General features: G+C 36.8%; 1 protein-coding gene across 1 annotated transcript; it reads left to right on the top strand.

Annotated features, from left to right (window-relative positions):
- The first annotated feature begins 3,314 nt into the window (after positions 1-3,314).
- Positions 3,315-23,418, top strand: LOC144972906 (calcium-regulated heat-stable protein 1-like). Its single transcript, XM_078914706.1, has 4 exons — positions 3,315-3,463; positions 11,454-11,582; positions 14,298-14,423; positions 18,462-23,418. Exons 2-4 carry the CDS (start codon positions 11,458-11,460, stop codon positions 18,607-18,609), a joined length of 399 nt encoding a protein of 132 aa, XP_078770832.1. The 5' UTR covers positions 3,315-3,463; positions 11,454-11,457; the 3' UTR covers positions 18,610-23,418.
- The last annotated feature ends 366 nt before the right edge of the window (positions 23,419-23,784 follow it).

Genomic DNA, 23,784 nt, shown 5'->3' with positions numbered 1-23,784 from the left:
CAAAAGGACGGCAAGCAATTCTCATTGCCCCTTTGATACTATAGGGCATACTATTAAGTCCTGCTCTTTGCTTAGTCAGCTCACATGAAATCCGATTTTTTAAAGTCCTTGACTAAAGTCAGAGATAGTCAGAGACTAAGCGCTAGGCCGCGTTCATGAACACGGCCCCTGGAGACAATTTCTGATTGGATACGATCTTTGACATGAAATAACACATCTTTTATTGATAGATATCTGATTGCTTCCTAAGACTGACATTTATATTTTCATTTTAAAAGATCATTTCAAAGAGAAAAAAAGGTAATAAATATTTGTAATTTACAATCGAACCACGCGGTTTAAAAACTAGAATATTTATCAAATAGCAAGTACTTAAAACCAACATTCTGTAAGTACCTAGCACTGATATCGATCAACGCCCCGTAACTGCAACTTACACACTAGTGCTGGGTCGAGTTTGAAACTATCAAATCGAGCGGGTTTTCGATCGAGTCATCTAAAATCGAGCGGGTTTCGGGCGGGTTTCGAGTCAGTGACGTCATCAAGCAGTGATTCGTTTGAAAAAAAAACACGAGCAACTCGTTTTGCCACAGGAAACTTCATATACCCCTCCCTCTCTTATGTCTGTGGCTGGCTTGACTGCAGCTGGTTATGATAGGGGCTGCCAGATGGCCAAGTTCAAAATTGGTTACTAAGAAACGCTTTTCTATTATTATTCATTTTTAAAAAAAATCTTTTATTTAAAAAAAATGAAAAGATAAGTTTATCCAACTGTAGTCGATTGTTTTGTTAATCAAAACCAATGAGTTTTTCAAGGGAGTCAGAATGCTTGTGGTGTTTGGCTATTTGGGGTCTATTTGACTACTTGGGCAAGAAGAAATCTGGCTGTCTGGCAGCCTTGATTATGATCGTTCGTCGCATCACACACACATACACACACACACCACACACACACACACACACACACCATCAAACAGTTGTCGATGGTGAAGGGTTGAGACCCCCCCCCCCCCTCCCACCACCATCATCCCGCTGTCACCTCAACATTTCATATTTATGTCGCGCCAAAAGTTGTCGGCCGCCCCCACCTCCCATAATTTGTCACTGGTCGTCATCGCCTCTTGTGTGTGCGGGAAAGGTCGTGCCTTTCATTTCATTATTTAAAAAATAAATGAACAAGAATGGTGTGTTTTTATTAGGTAGGTAGATAATAATAATATTTAGCAGGTTCCACACCCAGACACACACGGATTGCCCGGACACGATGATAACGATGCCGACGACAATGGATGACGATGATGATGATGATGATGATGATTATCGTGTTTCTGTTTAAAAAATGAAATACTTTAGCAGGTTCCACCCCCACCCCCAACACGGATAGACCGGACCCGAAGATGATGATTGTGGTTTTGCTGGCTGTTACGGCTGTGATGAGGATGATGATAATGATGATGATGATGACGATGGCGCAGATGGTGATTATTTGTTCGGTCGCTCAGTGGTACGGTGTCTCTTGTCAGAAAATCAAGCCTTGTCAATGGCCGGATGAGTGACAGTGATTGTTGAAAATTGTGATCCAGACGTTAAGTCCGTGTGTAAGACACTTGACTCAGGTGTGAATGTATTCTTATCTTATAAGCAATGACGGGTATTGTAAAGAGCTTTAATACAAAAAGACTCCAAACAGCGATCGGTACCTTCTGTACGAAATGGATGTATGGTCGATATGGCGTGCCGGAGGAATAAATTAAATTAAATATTGTGAAGTTCATTGAGCATGGTAAATCCTTGGAAATGCGCTTTGAACTAATACACCTGCTAGACAACTCCGATTCCAATATAAACGACTGATTAATATTTCCATATATAAACTATAGTTAGCTGAAAAGCTTTCTTTGTCGGGACTCCAAAAGTATGGAACGAATTAGACAAAGAAATCAAAGGGTCTTTTAGGAGCACTGATTGATTTTAGATTGATTATTACATTGAAATGTGTTGATTATTATTTTATCCATTATTATTAGGGTGGTGGTGGTGGTGGTGGTGATGATGATGATCCCGCTGATATGATGGTGATGATAAATAAATTAAACATAATTCCCTTTATTCATCCCATAGGGGAGATTCGTCTTTCGGGTCTATTCTAAGGGAAGACTGGAATAACCCAAGCGATAGCCGCAGTGCAGCGCCGCAAATTTAGTTAGGGCAAGGTGACTTGCTCAAGACCACTCAGCGGCGGGTGATCGAACTCGGTACCTTTCGGGTGCCAACCAAAGACCGTACCGCTGCCCCTGATGATGATGATGATGATGATGATGATGATGATGATGATGATGATGATGATGATGATGATGATGATGATGATGATGATGATGGGAACTAACAAAGAATACACAGGCATCTAAAATTGAAACATTCCATATTCAAAGCTAATGTTTTACTTTAAAAAATTGAGCTTTACAATATCCACTAAATGTGATCAAAGCGCTTTGTAAAGGGGTCCCCGGTCAACAGCAACATTTAATATGTAGGACGGGACATGCCGCCTGTTAGGCGATATTACAATTTTTCAGACAAAGACAACGCTGTTAACGGCCAGGTACTCATTTTACACCTGAGTACGGTGAGAGAATGTGAGTAAAGAGCCTTGTCCAAAGACTCAACTATGCACCGAGCGCGAGGCTCGAACCCAGGACTTTCCGATCCGAACACGGGTGTCATACCACTAGACCATTATAATGCACTAGACCCATGGCCGACAAGAGTACTATAGTTACGTCATGACTAGACCACATAGCCGCACTACTGTAGGAGTGTTCATTGATAGAGGGATGCGTGTGTGTCATAGAAATAGCCTTAGTGTGTGTGTGTGTGTATGTGTGTGTGTGTGTGTGTGTGATAGTCAAACTTTAGTAGGTTTAATGAAGTCTTGTCACACACGCGTGATACACCTATACGACTTTCCCTGCCACTGCCACCCAGACACACTAACATCTGACAAGGAGTGAGGGCTGTGGAAGAACCACAGACTACCGTGTGCAAACATTGGCGATTGGTATCGGATGGCAAACTGTGATCGTTTGAATTTGAAATGATTCGAAACACTCGTTACCCCTCCGCTCGCTCGAATCCTGATCGTCTCAAGCTCGTCTCACGTGTCAAGATCGTCTCAAGCTCACAACCCGCTTGATCGTTTTGCGATCGAGTGATCGTTTTACTGACTCGCTCTTCCGGCATTGAGATCGAGCACTGACTCGTGGCTTGGCGCTCGGTCGTCGATCGAGTAAAAGCGATCAAATAACCCAACACTATTACACACATAAACTCACATTACTTTGATATAAGTCCTAAGTGATTAGGTATTAGGCCCTACACTCAACTAAAGAAATAATTGAGGCTCAGGCTCAGAGCAGAAACACCTCAATCTAATTTACGGAAGCACTGAACACTGAATTGAGAGGTAACAATTAATTCAGTCATGCATTGGTCATAATTTTTTGAACGATTGAGGAGTGAGAGGGTTCTCATTTTTCAATTTCAATGATCATCATAATGGCCTAATTTTCTTAGTGTTTAGATTTAGACTTTAGATTTATCTAGCCTGTTCCTGCGTTCAGCCTAGCCTATTGAATTGCCATTGAAAAAAATAGAGCCATACCCACTGTTAACCACATTTGAGTCTAACTAGAGCTGTCTCGGGAATCGGGCAGTGGTAAAGGAGCGACGTCCCTGCCACAATATGTGGATACCTGGATTCTGGATACCTCTGTATAGAGCTCTAGACTTGGTGTAGTCTCCTTCGCTCCTCCTCATCTATTAATGATTGGACCAATTTTTATAATTGAACTTGTTTCCTAGGGTGTTGCTTATCTCCAACTCTGCTTTGAATTTATTCAAATTTTGTGCTGATACTGCGGTTTCTTGCAGTTTATTCCAGTTATTTACAATTCTAGATGAAAAAAAGTTCCTTCTTTCATTTGTTTTAAAACGTTCTTTTTTCATTTTCTTGCTGTTTCCTCGTGTCTGAATGTTCTTGTTTGGTTTAAGGAATCCTGCCTCTACCCTATCTATTCCCTTTACTATTTTATATGTTTGGATCATATCTCCCCTTCTTCTCCTGTAATCTAAGGTCGGGAGATTTAATTCTTTCAATCTCTCACAGTAGGTTTTGTCTTTCAGGTGTGTGATAAGTTTTGTTGCTCTCCTTTGCACTCTTTCCAAACAGTCTTCGTCTCCCTCAAACTTCGGATACCATATGCAGTTAGCATATTCCAGCTTTGATCTAACCATAGTCTTGTAGATGGTGGTCATGTGTTTTGTTTTCAGATTCTTGAAATTTCTTTTCACTATTCCGAGTGTTTTACTAGCCTTAGATTGAACATCTTGAATTTGCTTCTTGAAGTTTAGCTTCCTATCAATAAATACTCCTAGGTCTTTTTCCCCCATTGGATTTCTGCAGGGGTTTTTCTTTCATTATATAGTTTGCTTCTCTGTTGTTTTTTCCTAGGTGAAGAACTGCACATTTATCTACATTGAACTCCATCTGCCATATTTCGGACCATTCTTCAAGCTTTTTCAAATCTTGTTGTAAGGTGTTTCTTTCTTCTTCTGTATTAGCTACTCCATAGAGCTTAGTATCATCGGCAAAGATTTTACATTTAGATGATAGATTGTCTGGCAAGTCATTGATATAAATCAGGAAGAGAACTGGTCCCAGTACACTTCCTTGTGGAACTCCACTTGTTACCAGTCTCTCCGTTGATGCTGTTCCATTCACTATCACTTTTTGTCTTCTATCTTTGAGGAAATCTCGGACCCATTTGACTGTCTGATCATTAATTTGATACTGTTCCAATTTCCTGATTAGGCGCCAGTGTGGAACTTTGTCAAATGCCTTTCTGAAGTCGAGGTATATGACATCTAAATTGTTGCCTAATTCCAGGTCTGTCGTCCAGTCATCCATTGTTTCAAGTAGGTTTGTTACTGTAGACCTTCCCGCCATGAAACCATGTTGATCTTTGCTGAATAGTTTGTTCTTGGTCATATGATCAACCATTTCTTCTCTAATCAGCTGTTCCATGAGCTTGCAGACGACATGTCAGGCTCACTGGTCTGTAGTTTTCTGGATTTTTTCTGTCTCCCTTCTTGAATATGGCTGTGACGTTAGCTTCTTTCCATTCCCTTGGTAGTCTTCCTTCTTTCATCGACTGGTTAAATATCTTGGTTAGGGGTTCTACTAGCTGCTCTGCTAAGTTTTTTAGGATGTAAGGATGAAGTTTGTCAGGTCCAGGTGATTTACTCTCTGTGAAAACGATAATTGAACGAAAGGAGAAAAGATGGGTTGTCAAGACAGGAAAAGCCAAGAGAGGGTAGATTCTGATTATTTCGCGTAGATTAAACCACAAGCTATTTTGGCAGAACTTTATTTTTATTAAGGCCACATCTATTCGAAGTAGTATTGGGAATAGAAGATAGCGTTCGTATTCGTTATTTGCAGTAGTACTGTGAATAGTAGATGGCGTTCGTATTCGTTATTTGCAGTAGTACTGCAAATGCCGGTTTGTTCTGTATTTGCAGTAGTAGCATACTAGCCTAGAGCTTTATTGTATAAAGGATTGGGCGCAAAATATAAATAAACTACATTATGATTATTATTTATTTTAAACAATAAATTATTATGTTATACAATTTTTTAAACAATTATTATTATTATTATTTTATTATTATTATTTTGCAATTATCGTTGATGATGACGATGTGTCTGTTGTTGTGCAGTGATGTTGGTGTTGATGTGGTGGTTGTGATGATTACTTTAAGGATAATGGTGATAATGGTGTAATTGTAATGGTGGTGGTGGTTGCTGTAGCAGCAGAGGTAGTTTATTGATGGTAACTTCTATTATTTACAGGAGCACTGAGATATGAGTTGAAGTGAGTGTAGAAGAGTCTGTCTTTAGTTTAAACGTAAGTCTAGGCTTTATTCAAAATTCAAAAGAGGTACGACGAGAAGCATGATGATCTGCAACACAAGCAGAAAAGCAAACAGTTACGAAAACAGATAAAGCAGACATAGCCTAACAAAAAGAATAATAACAAAGCGAAGCACACGAACAAAGCTACATCACAACATGAGTCATGAGCAACAGGGGGTGTGTTGAGAGAGAGAGAGAAAGAGAGAGAGAGAGAGAGAGAGAGAGAGAGAGAGAGAGAGAGAGAGGGAGAGAGGGAGAGAGAGGAGAGAGAGAGAGAGGAGAGAGAGGGGGAGAGAGAGAGATTCCTGGAACTTTACAAAATATTAATATATTTAATATAAACTGTAAATAATATAATAAACGGGGATGGAACTATTCTCATTAAAGTTATCTGAAAGATAAGCTGATAGATTTCAAGATGTGAACGAATGATCAAGTCAGAGAGGTGGGGATGGGGAAATTTTCATGGATTGGATTGGGGTAACAAAAACAAAACAAAACGGTCTCAATTCTCAGTCACACAAAATGTTTCAATCATCCCTCCTTTTCTTTCCGTCTCAAACTAACACCCTCTCATTAAACTTCAAGCCATTCGACAACACGCCATTTTGAACAGAAAACCGGTTGCAGTGAGGGGACAAAAACTAATTTTCAGAGATGGGAGAGCGCTTCTAATACTGCGAATAGTGATTCCTCCGTGAAATCACTATTCGCAGTACTACTGCGAATAAGCACTTCTTTTTATTAAATTATATGATTATGGCAGCAGTACATGTTAATGAAGTGAGGTGAGGGTGACATCATTGCCTGGATGAAGAAGGTGAGACTGGTAGTTAAGTTGAAAGGCATAATGCAGGTTGAGAATATCTTGCCGTTGCATCTGGAGGAGGATGCATTGGCATTGTACTTGCAGTTGGATGAGGTGCAACAGTCGAATGCAGGAGAAATTGAACAGCATTTGATCGAGGCATTTGCTGATAGGCGCATAAAAAGATGATGGAAAAGTGATGGATGGGTGAACAAATTGATGTGTTTTGCACAGAGATGAGGAGGTTCTGTGGGTTGGCTGGTTTTAATGGTGAAGGGTTGGATAGATTGGTAAAGTTGTGTTTTAATAACGGTTTTCCTGATGCAATATCGTGTGAGCTTCAGAAAGTAGAAAATGTGTTTCAGATGTCAATGGCGAACCTGCTTAATAAAGTGCAAATTCTTACTGTCAACAAAGGGTATGTTGCAGCGATAGTTAGAACCACTACCTGCACAAGAAGCTTAGGTGAGCAGACAAAACCGGTTAGTGGTTGTTTCCGTTGCGGTGGGCCACACATGAAAAAGGACTGTGACCAAAATGTGACAGAAGTACGGTGCTATAGGTGCAACAGAAAAGGGCATCTAGTGAATCGTTGCGCAAGTCTGAGCACATGATGGGTGCAGGGAAATGAAGTGGGGGTTACTGGTGTGTCAGCAGTTAACCCATTTTCACAGGGGCGCACCCTCTCCTAGTAATAATGATTTATGCAGGCAAATGGAAAGGAGTAAAGGCATTGGTAGATACAGGGTGTATGACAACAGTGGTTAGTTCGGAGTTGGTTTGAGCTGGACAAATGTAAAGGAAGAGACTATATATTTGCGTTTGACGGGTCGCGGATGGTGTGTTATGGTGAACAAGATATGTGATTGGAAGTAGAAGGGACAGTGGTTGGTGAAAGACTATATTTGGTGACAAAAGGTTATCATTGGAATGGATGTTATTAATGAGTTGGGGGTGTGACAGTCAGAAGTGGAAAGATTGAATTTGGTAGCAGCTGCAATGTAGTTCTTGTGAGCAAAAAGGTCGTTGGTGAAAATGTATAAAATGACAATAAAATTGATGAATGTGGAGACAGGGTTGTGAAAGCCAGCAATTGGTTGCTAGGGAAATTGATGGAAGTGGTGTTTGAAGGCAGTGATTTTACAGCAGTATTTGATGGAAGGCACTGGACAGTGCAATTGACTTGGAAATTGGAGCCACCTGTATTAGAAAATACAGTTGAATGTTATGATCGGAATTCAAAAGGAACAGTTAAGGATGATTTTGAAAAGGAAGTGGATAATAGATGGATAGAGGATGGTATTCCGATGCCATAGAGTAAAAAAGTTAAATCAGGAGTGATTCCTTTAATGGTTGTTGTCCAACCGACGAAGAACAAGGTCAGGCCAGTCTTGGATATCAGGGAGCTGAATAAGCATGTCAACTGTCACACGGGTGATGATTTTACAGATATGTGTAGCGAGACATTGCGAGAGTAGAGACGGAGCAGAGCTGAGATGATTGTAGACCTCAAGTCAGCATGTCTCCAGGTAAGAGTTCCGGAAGATCTTTTGGGATACCAGTTGGTAAACTACAAGGGTAGAACTTACTGTCTCACATGATTGGGGTTCGGATGGAGTTCTGCACCACGAATAATGTCAACAATTCTAAAGACAATATTGGGGAAAAATTGCTGAAGTGAAATGTGCAACATTATTACACGTTGATGATTTTAGATGAAAGTAGCATGTCGGCAAAAGTGTTGATTACTCTCTTGAAAGAAGGGGGTCTAGTAACCAAGCGCCAGGGTCATTGGTTGGTGGGGCGTATATCGAAAAGCAGAGATTGGAGGTTGATGTTTTCAGCGGGCAACAAAGTACTGGAGAGTGTAACTGATAGTTTTGACAAAAGAGATTTGTTTTCAACATGTGGATAACTAATCGGCCATTGTGGGGTGGCTTTTTGTGGCATGCAGCTATATAAAGAGAGTAGCTGAGGGAATGAATGGGGGCGATGGAGTCAACAAAAGAGCAATCGAGATGCTACAGGAGGTGTTGCGAAGAGTGAAGGATGATGATCCTGTGAGGAACATGGCAAGTTTTGAGGTCAGGGACAGGAATTGTATGGTGTGATGCAAGTAATATTGCCTTGGGTGGTTTATTAGAAATTGGAGATAAAGTGGTCGAGGACGTGAAAGTCAGATTTCAATCACATCAACGTAGCTGAATTGAAGGCATTAATTAAAGGGGCCAATTTGGCACTGAAGTAGGGAGTGACACGTATCATAATAATGACAGACTTAGCAACAGTGAAAGGATGGGTGCAGACTGTGTTGACGGGTGAGAAAAGGATGAAGACGAAAGGAGCAGCTGAGTCAAAAGATGTTTAGGGATTTTGAAGAGTTTAATAGATGAATTTGACTTTCATGTGTGTATACGGTTTGTGCCGTCGATAAGGAATAAGGCGGAGATGAATTAACGAGAGTGAAGAAAGAAAGGATTGAATTAGGAAAGAATGGAGACGGAGAAGAGGGTGTTGGCCCAACGTTGCTCCTTGCTAGAAATGTCTTTCCAGAAGTACGAAGGGCTGATGTCTGTAAAGTAATAAGAGCATGTAAATGATGCTAATTGATTGATCCTGCCCCTGTCGTTCACAAGAGAGGAAACCTCAGCGTTTTTGATGATTGGGAAAGGTTGGCGAGTGATGTCACTCATTACCACCAAATTTCAAATGAAACTGGAAAAGTTGACGGATTGAGACGGGTTGGGACAAGGATGCGCAGGCCACTGGTTTGGCTCGGGGACTACGATTGCTCACCTTAGACAATATCTTTCGTTCAAGGGAGTGTTTTATTGATTGAAGTGAAAGAAATTGTGGGACTCTGTGCTAAAGGGTGTGAAAACGATAATTGAACAAAAGAAGGAAAAGATGGGGTGTCAAGAGGAAGAGCTGAGAGAGGATAGATATTTATTGTTATTTCGCGTAGATTAAACCACAGTTGCCATCTAGGACGATCTTACCAAAAAGAGGTTGCAGGGACCACGCTCCTTTACCAATGGAGGCATGCATACAGTCCCAGAATTTCCGGAGATGTCCAGGAAATTTGAAACAGATAATGCCTGTGCCGAAAAATATGGAAGTTTACTTTTTGTCCCAGAAATAAAAAAATTCAACCTCTGGAATTACGAAGTTTATGCAATCATGAACTTCTGAGACAAAGTGGACTTTTTCAATGTTGACAGGTTTATAGGCTTTATTTTGTTGTTTTTGAAAGTGATACAGTTCGATTCAATACTTGATGCATCGTTTTGCACCAAGGGTATCACAGACACAGAGCTGTTCCAGTGTCCCGTTACAGCTCTACTTAGTACAGTACTGTTCTCAAGCTTTTGTTTGATGGTAAAAAGATTACAAATCTCTTGTCAATCAAAGGTAATATATCGGGAGATGAGCTAAATACAACAATTAATTATTGAAAAAAATAGTCCCAACCATTATCTGATGGGACGTTTTGTTATCTATTTGTTTTTTTTTTTTTACTCTCTCCCACCACCAACTCCAGACAACTGCCATGAACTAAGATTATCACATTTCTTTTGTTGTGTCTTACCACGTTTTATGATTAATTTATCACTGGCAGGACAATTAATAGGAAAAGAGCTTATAAATGTGAAAAATGTGGAGTGAGATGGCTCATTATGTGGAGAAGAAAAGAGTCATAAATTACACATTGTGTAACACCCCCCCCCCCCCCCCACCCAAGGTATGACACATTCACGTTGCGGAAAGTTGGTGGTATCACGAGTGGTCAGGATTAATGGAATATCTTGCAGGTAGCAGTGAACAAATAGCAGACCTGTCAAACGTCCCGGTAAAACTGGGATCATCCCATTTTTTGAGGCCAAATCCCTTTGTATCTAGTTCAGGTCCAAGGTTGCCAAATTTTCTGTATATTGACAGAATTTATTGTTATAAACCCTTAGTATATTTTATAATCATCTGCTAAATGAAAAAAAAAGTAAGTGCATAATGTCTTTTTACTGGAGTTCAGCACTGAGATAGGGGTCGATCTATGTGTTTCATTAAAGTTCAGAAAATTTTTGCCTCCTGAATTGTCAATCCTGTCAGGTCTAAATTCATGATTTATGGATTGGTAATGGGTAATGGGTACTGTGTATGATATACTGAATTAAGGTTACCATTGTTAACGGAGACCCTATCATCACTGTTGGTGATGAAATTGCACCTTCTCGTACAAGACTGGAAACGTTTTTCAGTTGACTTCATGGATACACTCTTAAAAAAAGATCAGGAGTGCTCTCTCTTTGACTTCCTGCAGAAATAGCATTATATCATTTATGCAACTTGTAAATATGTGTATCTGATTCCTAATGATTTGGTGAGTATAATTTATGAATATTATTTTCTTAAAACAATCATTCTGGTTTGAAAAAAGATCCCAATTTTGTTTGCAAAATCCCAGTTTTTTTTACCTCACAGGTCTCAGATTGGCTGGTGAGGCGGTTGGCAAGTCTGAAATGGAAGTGGTTAAGATTAAGTTTGGGAATAGCTGTTTAAAGCAGCTGTTGATTCCATGAACCTGGTATTGTTTGATAAAGATTGAATGAAAAGTTCTCTAATACTTTCTCATACTCGGATAGACTTTCATGATGTGGTTTTTCTGTTCACCAGAATCATGTCAGAACCAAAAGATATCCCACAAACACAAGCCATGAACAGTGCAAAGATAGGATCTCCTTCGTCTGGTCCATTTTTAGTGCCAAGTCCTTTGCCAACAAGGCGGACTCGAACCAAGTCTATGTAAGTGCTAAGGAGGGGAAGAGGTTCTGAAATAGTGACTTTGATAAAAATGCCACTTTCCAAATTGTGTACACTAATTTATTTTATCTCAGAAGTGGATCACTGTGGACAATCAAATTCATTCAATTATCATTTATATCAAATTCACTTTAATAATCGGAGCTTTTTCAGATTACCACAATCCAAGATGGATGCATTTCCATGGCAACCAAAGTGAAACTTTTCATTATTATTTAACATGAGGCTTTTTTTTTTTCTTCTTGTCATTCAAGCATGAAATGTACAGAAATAAGAATGGGAATGATTTGTCATATCATTTCAATTTGCCTTATCACACAAAAATGGTTTGAAAAAAAGATTCTTCATTTTGCTTGGTATCTTAAGAACGGTTTAGACTTTTTTAAAAAGGATGCAGTATACTGTTTACTTTATTCTGTTACACTGATGCAATTAATGAGACTGATTAATGACACTAAAGCTTAGGGATTTGAACAATGTCACTTTTTAGAGGATGTAATTTAATATATTAATGTTTCCTTTGTAATAAAAATTTGGACATTTTTTTTACTCCTTCCCCCCCCCCCCCCCCATATAATTGAACCCTGGTATAAAACTCATGTCTAATACATTTCAATGTGACATAACTAAAATGATCTGTTCTCCTGACTCCTTCCACTACGTCCACACTCTTTGAACCACAACACTATTCTTGTTCCTATTAGAGCTCCGTGAGCTTAGAAAAATATCTGGTGAACACACTTGCAGACTTGCCAACCATCTTGGATTCCCATTTTAGAATTTGAAAAATAATTTATTAAAAATAGTTTTAAAATTTGGTTGTGTCATGATAGCAATATCTGATAAATAGAAATTTGGGTGATATTTGTCATTGATTTATTACCATCATCATCACCACCACCACCACCACATCATCATCATCACTACTTAGTAAATTCCCCCTAGAAAAGAGTCTGCAATAAAAGCACTGACTTTGGTTATGTGGGCAAGGGTGTAGCTGATTTCATTTTCCAAAGGTTGGCAAGTTTGCAGATTTTATAACTGACAGAAATAACAAATGCAAGTCTCGGTCTGATTTTTTTTTCTCCTTATTATTTTATTAATTTCATGATGTGTACAGCGAACAAGCTATAACAAACTGATAGTTTAACAAATTTATTAGTTTGTTAGTTTAACAAATTTATTAATTGGGTATGCTATACCCACTGTTGTGTATCTTGAAACATATAATTACGTATCAATTCAGTGGTCAACAACAATTTTTTTTTTTCCATAAAAGAACACTTTATTTTAGATTAATATAATTACAAGAGGTAACAAGCACTTGCATATATAAGTATGGACTGACTGGTCATTTCGTTCACGCTAGGGGACAGACAAGAGGGGTACAATGCTTTTTCTTTGTTTGTTTTTGTCATTAAGAAAGCAGTATGCACATGCATTTAATTTAAAAGGTGATTTACCCTGACAATACATTACAGTTATTATTGTATATCTTCACAACATTCCTGCCCTTCTAATTTATTCAAGTTTACTTCCAACCCATTATCATTTTTGAAAATCTGTTTAATCTTTATCAAGGAACAAAATTAGAGCTTAGATTCCTTTTATTTTGGTAGCTCATCACTTACAGATAACCAAGTCTTTGCACTGGTTTTACCAGATTTTTAAATTGCTGGCAAAGAAGCCAAAACGATTCCAGATTTTAAGCAATGGTGCCGTTATTGGCTCTTACGATTCGACTTGTAAAGATCCGCACCAGCAGGAGCATGAAAAAACCCCCCAAAAACCCTGAGCTAAAGATGACCAAGTCTTTGCACGGGTTTTACAAGATTTTTAAACCAAAACAATTCCAGAATAGAAGCAATATAGTTATTTACCCATTTATGTGTTCTATTATTTATTATGATTCTTCATCATCATTATTACCACTAGGGCATTTTCTGACTAGAGTTTGAACTTTCGATCGTCCAAATTGTCACTCCAGTCGTATACATCGTTTCATTGTCAAGTATTTTAGAAAGTAGTCAATGAATATTTTACCTTGTTACATTATTATGTATATTTCCTGAAACTGGAAGATGGTGGTCTTCTGAGCTCCAATTAATGGTGGACATAAAGGTCATTTGCTGTGTCTTCTATTCCCCATATCTGTTTTCCCTTTTCATATTTCTCTTTGTTATGGATTGAATTTGCTCACTCAGGGTTTTTTTTTTTTTTTTTTTTTTTTTTTTTCATGCTCCTGCTGGTGCGGATGTTTACAAGTCGAATATATTGTACCTTTTTGTTGAGAGATGATATCTTTTATTTTCATGTAAATCATTTCTCTGTTATATTTATATACTTTTTATATTTGTTAGGTTTGAAGGATATGTAAATATTTGAGTGTATTTTCATAGTGGGATCCGTTGCTTGTGTCTGGATTGGACTTTTCGGTTATATCAAAATAGGCACATCGATGGATTGCTCATGGAATCTTCTGTTCCCTATTTGAACCAGTCCCCTTGGTCTTGCTTTTTCTTTGGTTCTTTAAATTTTAGACTTCAGATCTATAACTTTTTCTCTATCATCTTCCTTTTTATTTTTACTGGCCCTTAAATGACCTACTAATGTCGTATGACTATTGTATATGTATTGTATATTGTATATGTATTCATTGTTTAAAATGATAATTTAATATATTGATTTTTTTTAAAGGTCAGAACTTGCTGCTGAAGGGCCAACACACAAGGGAACTGTGAAAGAGTTTTGTCGTCAGCGCGGTCATGGATTTATCATACCAGAGGAGGACCCATCATCAACAATTTTTGTACACATTTCAGAGTATGTGCCATATTGTTACACCTCCAATGTGCACCATATTTTTAAAAAAAATAAATGTCAATATTTCTAAAATAAAATTACTTTTTGACCATTGATGCATAAAAAGGACTAAACTAATACTGTTAAAAATGTCTCTTGCGCTTGAGCTATCATAACATTCTGAGTTATGGCCCAGCATAGGTGTGACTATGACAGTGTACTCAGATACACTGAAAAACAAAGTGATAGGCCTTATGAGATATCATTGGCCATCATAAAGAAGCAGCAGCAGGATTGGATAAAGCCTTTAATATCACATGCTTACAATCAAGTTTTGATTTTTAGATAACAGTCAAAGCAGAAAATTATAATCAGAAGCATATTGAATTTTATTTGGCCACCAGTGGCTCAGTGATATAGTGTTTTCTTATCAAAAGATATTGAACAAGGTCAGTGGCCAGGTGGGCTTTAAAAAAATAAAGCAAAAAAAAAAAAACAACCCAACAAAAACAAACTGGCTGTGGTGTTGTGTCCTTGGATGAGGAGGGAACTTTACATAGAATACACTATTTGTCTGTGATGGGAAAGAGTACCATGTTACAGGCTATGATGGAATCTGTTGAGTGCAAGTACTAAAAAGGACTCCTAACTGGTGACTTGTATGGTGTGTGTTGAGAAATGAAAAATGCTATAAAAATCAAGAAAATTGTCCAATATAAAAATAATGTTGCAAATTAAGCAAAAGCAATTTTCAAAGTCAAATTTACTGGTAAACAGTTGTTTTTCAACCTTTTTTCTGAAACACAGACATGTTATTTTTTTTTTTCAAACTGATTTCAACACATTGATTTTCAAATTTCTCACAATGATATTTATTACTTTTAGCTTTTACCCAAATGGCTAACTCAGAAATGTGTCAAGTTCTATATAACAATTGGAATAATAATTGGAATTGATATAAAGTAACAATTTTACATCAAAAAAAGTAAACCTGAGTTTCCTGTCTCATCATTACGATGAAATAAAATTGATATCAAGAATGACGAAATCGACCTCACTGATAATGAAAATACAAATTATTCACAATATTTAAATGTGTTTGCAAATAAATGTCATCAAAGTCATTTTTCATCCCAAATTCGTAATTTCTGTCCAATTTTAACAGAAATAAGTGCAATGCCAATGGTTTCTACAAGCAAATAAATATAGGACCCAAATCACAATTTCAACTACATTTTAACTTTTTGTCAGTATGTTGAAATATCATCAGTGGTGTGACTGTCCATATACCATTGACAAGTGAGTGTCATAATAAGCAGCAGGTCATAATGCATAATAAATAATGATTGCACTCGAAGTTTCTGATTATCTGAGAAGCAGGTACGCAACACTCATGGGCTGGGATCATAAACTTTATTGGCTTACCGTGGCTTAACTAAGAGGTATGAATTTTTGATCTGATGTCAGGAAGTAGAGATTTTCTCCAGCTTTATTATATATATATTTATTTTAAAAACATAATCCTTTCTTAAAAAATATAGCCTTGTTGAGAACATTGTGCTTATTTGAGTCAATAAAAAAATTGATACGGCGCACAACTCTACTGAAAGATTTGAAAAATAGAAATGTATTTTTTACAGATAGATAAACAGATAACTTGATTTCCTTTTATAATTTAAAGTCAGTTTGAAAGTTCGTTAAGTCAAACAGATATCATAAAAAATTTACCGAAGACACTAACACCTCATGACCACACCCTCAACTCTATCTGTCCAGTAGAGTCCTTACTTCCGTTGTGTTGATTTAGCGGTGATCAGTGTTATGTAGTAGTGTGTTCTCATTGCGTGTATGTTTATGTGTGCGTGTGTGTGTGTGTGGTGTATACATATGTGTGTGTGTGTGTGTTTTGGAATGTGGTTGCGTGGAGTGGAAAAAAAAAAGGGGGGGGGGGGTGTCCATCAAGTAGAGAAATTCCTGAGCAAAGGGGGGGGGGGGGGAGAGGGGTGTGTGTGTGTGTTTGCTAGGAACTGTCAGATTAGCGTTTTTCAGCAAATCGTGGCATTCATCGTGATATAATTCACTTGATCACATGACGGTATTCGGATTTACAGAAATTTTAAACCGAGTTTCACCGATTAACAACATCAACGAATATTACTGCTGATATTACTGTCGTTTTTATGCCATCAATGTGATAATTATTGCCCTGGGAAATATTTAGTTAAACGTTGTTGGCAAACTGTCAATTGGATCTGTCTAGCTTCTAGCCCGAACAAACCAAAAGTAGACAGATTCGGGGACATGATATTTTTCGCGTCCGCTTCAGATTTTCATTTGACCTCACATAAGTTAAGTAAAGGGGAGACATTCCGAAAGCTTCTACATCCCCATTATTCATTCAATTTGTATATTCACCGTTGATCTTTTGTCAGGCGTTTATTTATTCAATTTGTCATCATATAAAAGCGTTTTAAAAACTCTAGAACAAACCTTGATAGATTTGTGAAAGTTTAAAATGTCCTAATTTGACCATTGTTTTGATTCTCGGCCGCCATTTTAATTTGTGAAGTATTGAAGGTAGTGCAACGCACTCCCAAGTAAAGCGTGGTAAAGACTTGCGACTTATTGATATTGATATCTACTGACTGATAAACTAAAATCATGCCGAATAAAGCATGGCACCGACGACAAGCACATCGATTAAAATGTGCATCTAATCGTAATCAAGCTAATCAAGAAAATGATTCTGGCAATATCGAATGAAAATAGTTCTTTCCCCGCGAAGTTGCGGGCTTTTTACTAATTTTAAAAAAATAATTATTTATTTTATTATTATTATTATTATTATTATTATTATTATTATTATTATTATTATTATTATTATTATTATTATTATTATTATTATTATTATTATTATTATTATTATTTTAAAAAATTGAATTCTGGCAATAAACTCTTATGGTTATTTTTATTTTTATTCATTTTTTTTTTTTGGGAGAAAAGCAAACTGGGTTTTCAATGAGATTAAGTCTTTGCCAATGTTGTCAAGACTTGTTTTTTCTTTTATTTAAAAAATAAATTGAGCTTTTGTATAGCGTAATATCTACTCAGACCTGCCGTTCATACCGATTAATCGGTATCATACCGATTTGCAAGACTTTTTTTCGTATTTACCGATTTCCCGATTTACTTGCCGAACGTACCGATTTCCCGATCTGCATGCCGATCGTACCGATTTCACCAAGTGACCAAGGGCCCGCAGCCCTCCACCCCTCTCTTTTACGTTTACTTTGTGCTTTACGTTGCACGCTAAAATTTTCAAGTCTCGTGAACTTTGACCCGTCCCGCGATACCTCGATAGATCACATGACGTAGCGAGCCTCTTTGTGATGCCCTCACACTCACACAGATAGAAAACACTAACGGCGCGTTATTTAGTTTTCATTTCCTTTATGAAGCGACAGCGAGCTGTACTGGTTAACCACCGCGGTCCCTGGCTTCTGACTCGTTACCAAGTGCCACCATCTTTAAATAAGTTAGTAGTCTGATTGCCAGATTGGCGTTGTGCGTGCCATTTTGGGTGTTGGGGAAAAATAAGGGGGGGGATAATTGGATAATTTTACGTCTCATACTGATTTTTTCCCCAGATACTGATTTTTTTACAATGTCATACTGATTTCCTTTTTCGTGAAGTGGCAGGTCTGTCTACTAATTATGCTCAAAGCACTTTACAAAGGGTCCCTGACCAACAGCAACACATAACATAATGAACGAGACATGATGCCTGCTAGGTGATAATACAATTTTTTCTGACAAAGCTGTTAACGACCAGGTAATGATTTTACATCTGAGTACGTTGAGAGAATATGAGTAAAGAGTTTTTTACAAGGACTCAACTATGTGCCCAACGAGGCTCTGAACCCAGGACCTTCCGATCCGAAAGTGAGTGTCATACCACTAGACCACATAGCTGCACAAATAAAATATAAAATGACCTGTAACTGAAAGTACCTCATTTAAAAAAAATGAATTTTCATTTTTCATCATTTTTCTCACCAGCATTGATGGAGAATGGGTACCTGTGGAAGGAGACCATGTGACTTACAAAGCCATTCCTGCCCCACCAAAAATGACAAAGATGCAGGCTGTTCATGTCCAAATCACACACCTTAAACCTGGAGTCCGTCATGAAAGATGGGATTCATAGTTTGAAAAAAACAGTGACAGATAAATTGGTCTAAACATGAACCAGGGGCTACTCCAACCAACTATTGAACTCCTTGACTTTATTGAGATAAGATTTTTGCCTACCAAACTGACAGAATAATCCAACTTCCACCTTTGAAGGCTTTATTTACTTCACTCATAAAGAGTCATCCTATAGGAAAAAAAGACAGATTTCTTCAGATTTCTTCATTTTGTTATTATTATGCAAGTAAATTTGTATTGCAAGTAAATTTGTATTCAAAGTCTGGGTATTTTAAGAATATTACAGTGCTACCCCTCTCTATTACGATATTGTTGTCAATTACATTAATCGGCCAATCAAGCATTTTCATTGGCTATGAGTTGGATGGAATTGCAAGCGTTTTCATCGGACAAGAAATTCCATCTTATCCATTGATTTGAAGTTGGCTCCCATACTAAAATGTATGTCGTTATGAAGAATTTTATATTACTAATAATAAAATGGTAGAAAATCATGACTTGGACACAGTGTCGTTATAGAGAGGATGTCACTATAAATGGGCTGCACTGTATACATTGCCAACAGCCCAATGAATATATAAATAAGAATGCCCTTCAATCAATTTATGTTGTCAGTCTGTGCTTGAAAGTATAATTTTCTTTAAGAGTCACTTTTAGTCATAGAGTAAATGTAAGGAGATGGAATTGCTCCAGCTCATGGTAAATATCATTCAATGTCAGGAAATATATTTGCATGGCTTATAATGTTTGGCCTTCATTATAACCATAATTATTTACATCACATAATTGTTGGTTTTGTTTTTAATGTTATAACTGTTTATTGTCATTTTACTGTGGTCAACCATAAGTGAATACCCATGTTCTCAGCTTATGCAATGTTTGACTCGGTTCAGTCTGGTTTTTTTTTTAGTGGATTGCGAGGAGCTAACTTTCTGTGGCAGGAAAGGGTGTTTTTGTCTTTTTTCATCTTTTTGTCCCCACTGCCTTAATGCTTTGGCAAGATTGCTTTGCCTAAGCTGGGAACTTTCTCTAAGAGGGAGACAGTCAAATGTCATTATGAAGGATGATTTTATTTTTCTATTTTTTTGTAAATCATCTCTTTGTATGCTGTTGACCATTTCAGTGTAAGAGACTTTTGGATTGTCTTGTAATTTACACAAGACACTAAGCTACATTGTTGCTGAACCTCTGTTATTTCTTTGGATATTGTGTCATCTGTATTGTGATATCGAGCAGTTTCTTAGATTCTAAGAATCTGTACATTGTATTTTTGCATATATGATTTTTTACTATTCAATTATAAGATTATTATTTTTTTTTAAATCTTATTTTACATTTCATGTAGAATTGCTATTGGGTGTAGGCGAATTTTTTACATTTAAGCTAAATAAATACAGGTGGAAATAATTTTTATGACAAAAATGGATAGTCAAGATGCTGAGCTCAACTGATACTGCATTGCAGATTCTTAATATCTGTACACTGCATTTTTGCATATATCATTTTTCAGTATTTAATTATAAGATTATTATTTTTTTAAAATCTTATTTTTACATTTACATTTCATGTAGAATTGCTATTGGGTCTAGGTGATTTTATAACATTTAAGCGAAATAAATACACATGGAAATAATTCTTATGACAAAAGTGGAAAGTCGAGATGCTGAGCTCAACTGATACTGCATTGCACCGATGCTTCATTATATTTAGTGTATTAATGTGGCCAAAGCCGCTTTATTGGAACATCATTGTTACATTAAAATCATCCCAATTATGCAGTGTTCAATTATCTGATTCTGCAGATGATCTATATATTTGATACAAACTACAAACTACATAGATACCATAAACATATGGATGCAGAGCTTTCCTTCATTTATTACTCTAAAATACCCAATCAAATGGAAAAGGCAGGAAACTTGAATCTTTAAAGTACAAAGTACAACTTGATGCAAAATTTCAATTGAATCTGCCTACTGACATTCAATGACTGTTTTTATTCATCCTTGAATTGCAAATTCTATCATGTAGAATGAATAGATGCGTTAAACTTTTTCTCAATTTAAATAGACAACAACAAAATTGATTAATTTGGTAAAAAAATATTCAAACAACTCTGAAATTGTTTCAGCTATCAGTGCACCTTCTGATTACAGTATAAATTATACGAATTTGTTCAAGTTTCAATGAAACTTTCATCTGCCTGAATATAGAATTGACAGTCGACCATGGACATCATTGTAGTCTGATCAGTTGACAGTCAATATCATGTGAATTCATCATGGCAAAAGTAAGTTCACATATGAAACGGAACGAAATATTATCTATACCGGATTTGTTGCTAATTTCCTCTTTGTAAATCTTTTGCATTGAAAGTATGAAGGCTGTTTTCTTACAAGCCACTGTGTACTAGAGAGCTTGATGTTATCAGCACAAAATAGCCGAATTAGTCACTGTCCTTACAATGCCCACTTCTAGGCAAGAGCCTAGCTACTCAGAGACTAGAAAATGTTTATAAAATTCAATTTTTTTTTAGTCACTTATTTTGCTTCGGCTTAAGACTAGCAAGTCAATTAGTAGACTAGTAAATAACTAAATCACATAAAATTGGGCCCAGGTGTAAACTGCAGCTCAGCGCTGCAAATTGAGCAATGGAGAGGTGGCTTGTTGAAGGCCACATAATGCGGTTAATATTCAAACTAGGTGTCTTTCAGGTTCGAAGCTTAGTTATATATTTTTTTAAAAACGTTTCAAGCATAAATTCTTGAGCTCTCTCTAAATTTTTCTCTAAAATTTCCAATTGAACAACCAAATTACCCTATTTGACTTAGTACTGATAATGTTCAGATTTGACAAATTTTGTGGAAATTTAATCTTTTTTTATGTAAAATTTGTATTTGTTTTGTTTTTTTGTTTTTTGTGGATGAATTGTTTGATTTTCATTTCACATTATATAATTTCTTATTTCAGTATTAAATTCTAGATATTTCCAGTCTCTGGATCACTCATCGTTATAACAGGTCCCGAAAAACAAAACAAAAACAAGTTTATTAAGGAATTTCATGGTCTTTTAGAGGAATCATTGTCTCTTGACACACCATTAAAAACACTCACATACTGTTCTTTTCTTCCATTTATTTGTTGTACTGATGCACAGAATTAGTAATGCCTTGTATTGTTTTCATCATTTTAATGGCAGCAGTTAAACATTTTTCTTTCTTTTAAAGTTGTGAAATTTTGTTGAGGCATGTATCTATCTAGGTCACAAACATGGATACACATAAAACTTAAATTATTGAAATATGTTAATCAATTAATTTAATTATCTGCTACAAATCAAATGAGATAATGCATTCCATAAATTGAATCGTAGGAGGTGGGATCACTCACTGTCTTGATAGAGCAATACTTATGTACATGAGGGTTTTAAGAAAACACTTGGTGGAGGATCAAGACCGGTAACTGAGATATGGTCAGTGTCACCATGCATGGTATCATCTCTGGTGACACATTTTAATTGGGTATTCTTTCTTGCATTTGTTTATCTATTCTACCTCGTGGTCATTGATAATTTGTGTTCTTCATGATATGATTTTTATTTTTATTTTTATTTTTTTTAGAATGCCACGCTATTCTGTCTCAGAGGTACATTTCACCAATATACACTTTGTTCACCTTGGAGGGTAGTGAGGGAGGGGTGAGGGATGTAAATATGACAAAGAAGTGTTCTAAATAGGTCTATTCTTGATGATTAAATTTCCTTATTACTGGCTAGGTAGTTCTCTATTTGAACCATTCCCCTTTGTCTTACTTTTTCCTCGTCCATATAGAATGTTTCCAATTTTCTTCCTTTTTACTGGCGTTGATATGAATGTGTTGCAAGCGCCGTAAAACCCTTAAAAACAAAACGAAAACCTTTCTATTGGCACTGATCTAAAAATGTTGAATGTGCCATAAAACCCTTTAAAAAATGCCTAATATTTTATCATTGTCTTGACAGATGATATTCTTCCAATCCTGTTTTAAGGTATATACTGATATCATAAACATGCTTTAATGTTAAGTTTAGGCACTCATTGGCCATCCTGGGCATGGACCAATGGGTTTTTAATCCGTCCACACTATTATCTCTTCAATTCTCCTATATTTTTGTTCTTGACATGAGGCTTTGGGTCCTCATTCTGCATTGGGACCATTTAGTTTTTCATTAAGTCCTCTGCCTGGAGGGAAATGGTTGGATGGATTATCTTTCTGTGAAGGGGGGGGGGATTTTTTTTTTCTTGTTATAAACCATTTCTCCATTATAGGTTCTCATTGTTTGGTTTTAAATATAATAAAGCTCATTTTGTAACCGTCCAAGTGTATCTTTTTTAGCAGATATCCTATGTCAGTGTCTGACTAGACACAAAAATGTATTGCAGTTGGATCGACTTTTGGTCCCCATAGAAGTAGTCCCCATTGTCATATGGTTTTCTTCGGTGTTTTGATAGGTAGAACAAAATCTTTTGACTGTTCTATCATCTTCCTTTTTACTTGCGCTGAAATTGCCTTAAAGTTAAGGTGTTGAAAGCCGCATAAAACCTCAAAAACCAAATCACCTAAGCCACTCAATAAACAATTTTTGTGATAATAGCTAAGGTCAGCCCAGCCCTATCAGACAATGGAAAGATTTTTCTGTTAGTATCTCGGGTATAATTGCGCTTTTTAAAGCACATTTCACAGTATATATAGTATGTTGTTGTTAATAAAAAAGCATATCCTTACGCAATTTTCTCTTTTTTCTTTTTCTGGATAAACTAAGTAAGACTGATTACAGTTTTAGTTTTACTGATTTATTTTCTCTTTGATTTAATCCCCTTAATCTTACTTTTTCTCAGGCTCTTGAGAAACAAGAATGTCACAAGGACAAATAAACTTAATCTTGAATCTTCAACTTCAACTCTCCGACCATGGACTTTTTCAGGGGTGTTGGTATAACCTGACAGGTTTGCAGGTGCTATCTACTAAGCAAGTGGCTGGTACAGGCTACTGGTAGTGTTCTATACCCTTAGTCTATTATTTTTTTCTTTGTCCTTGAGTGAGGTGACTTTATTGTTCCGAATGTGTTTTTCTTTTAGTGATATGTTTAGTGATATGATTGATTGTGTATTAACATTAGGTACTAAACTATCTT

Source organism: Berghia stephanieae, chromosome 5, assembly GCF_034508935.2.
Source record: "Berghia stephanieae isolate SIO BIC M18660-M18661 chromosome 5, UCSD_Bste_1.3, whole genome shotgun sequence".
NCBI lineage: Eukaryota > Metazoa > Mollusca > Gastropoda > Nudibranchia > Aeolidiidae > Berghia > Berghia stephanieae.
This window is presented reverse-complemented; position numbering and strand designations above follow the sequence as displayed.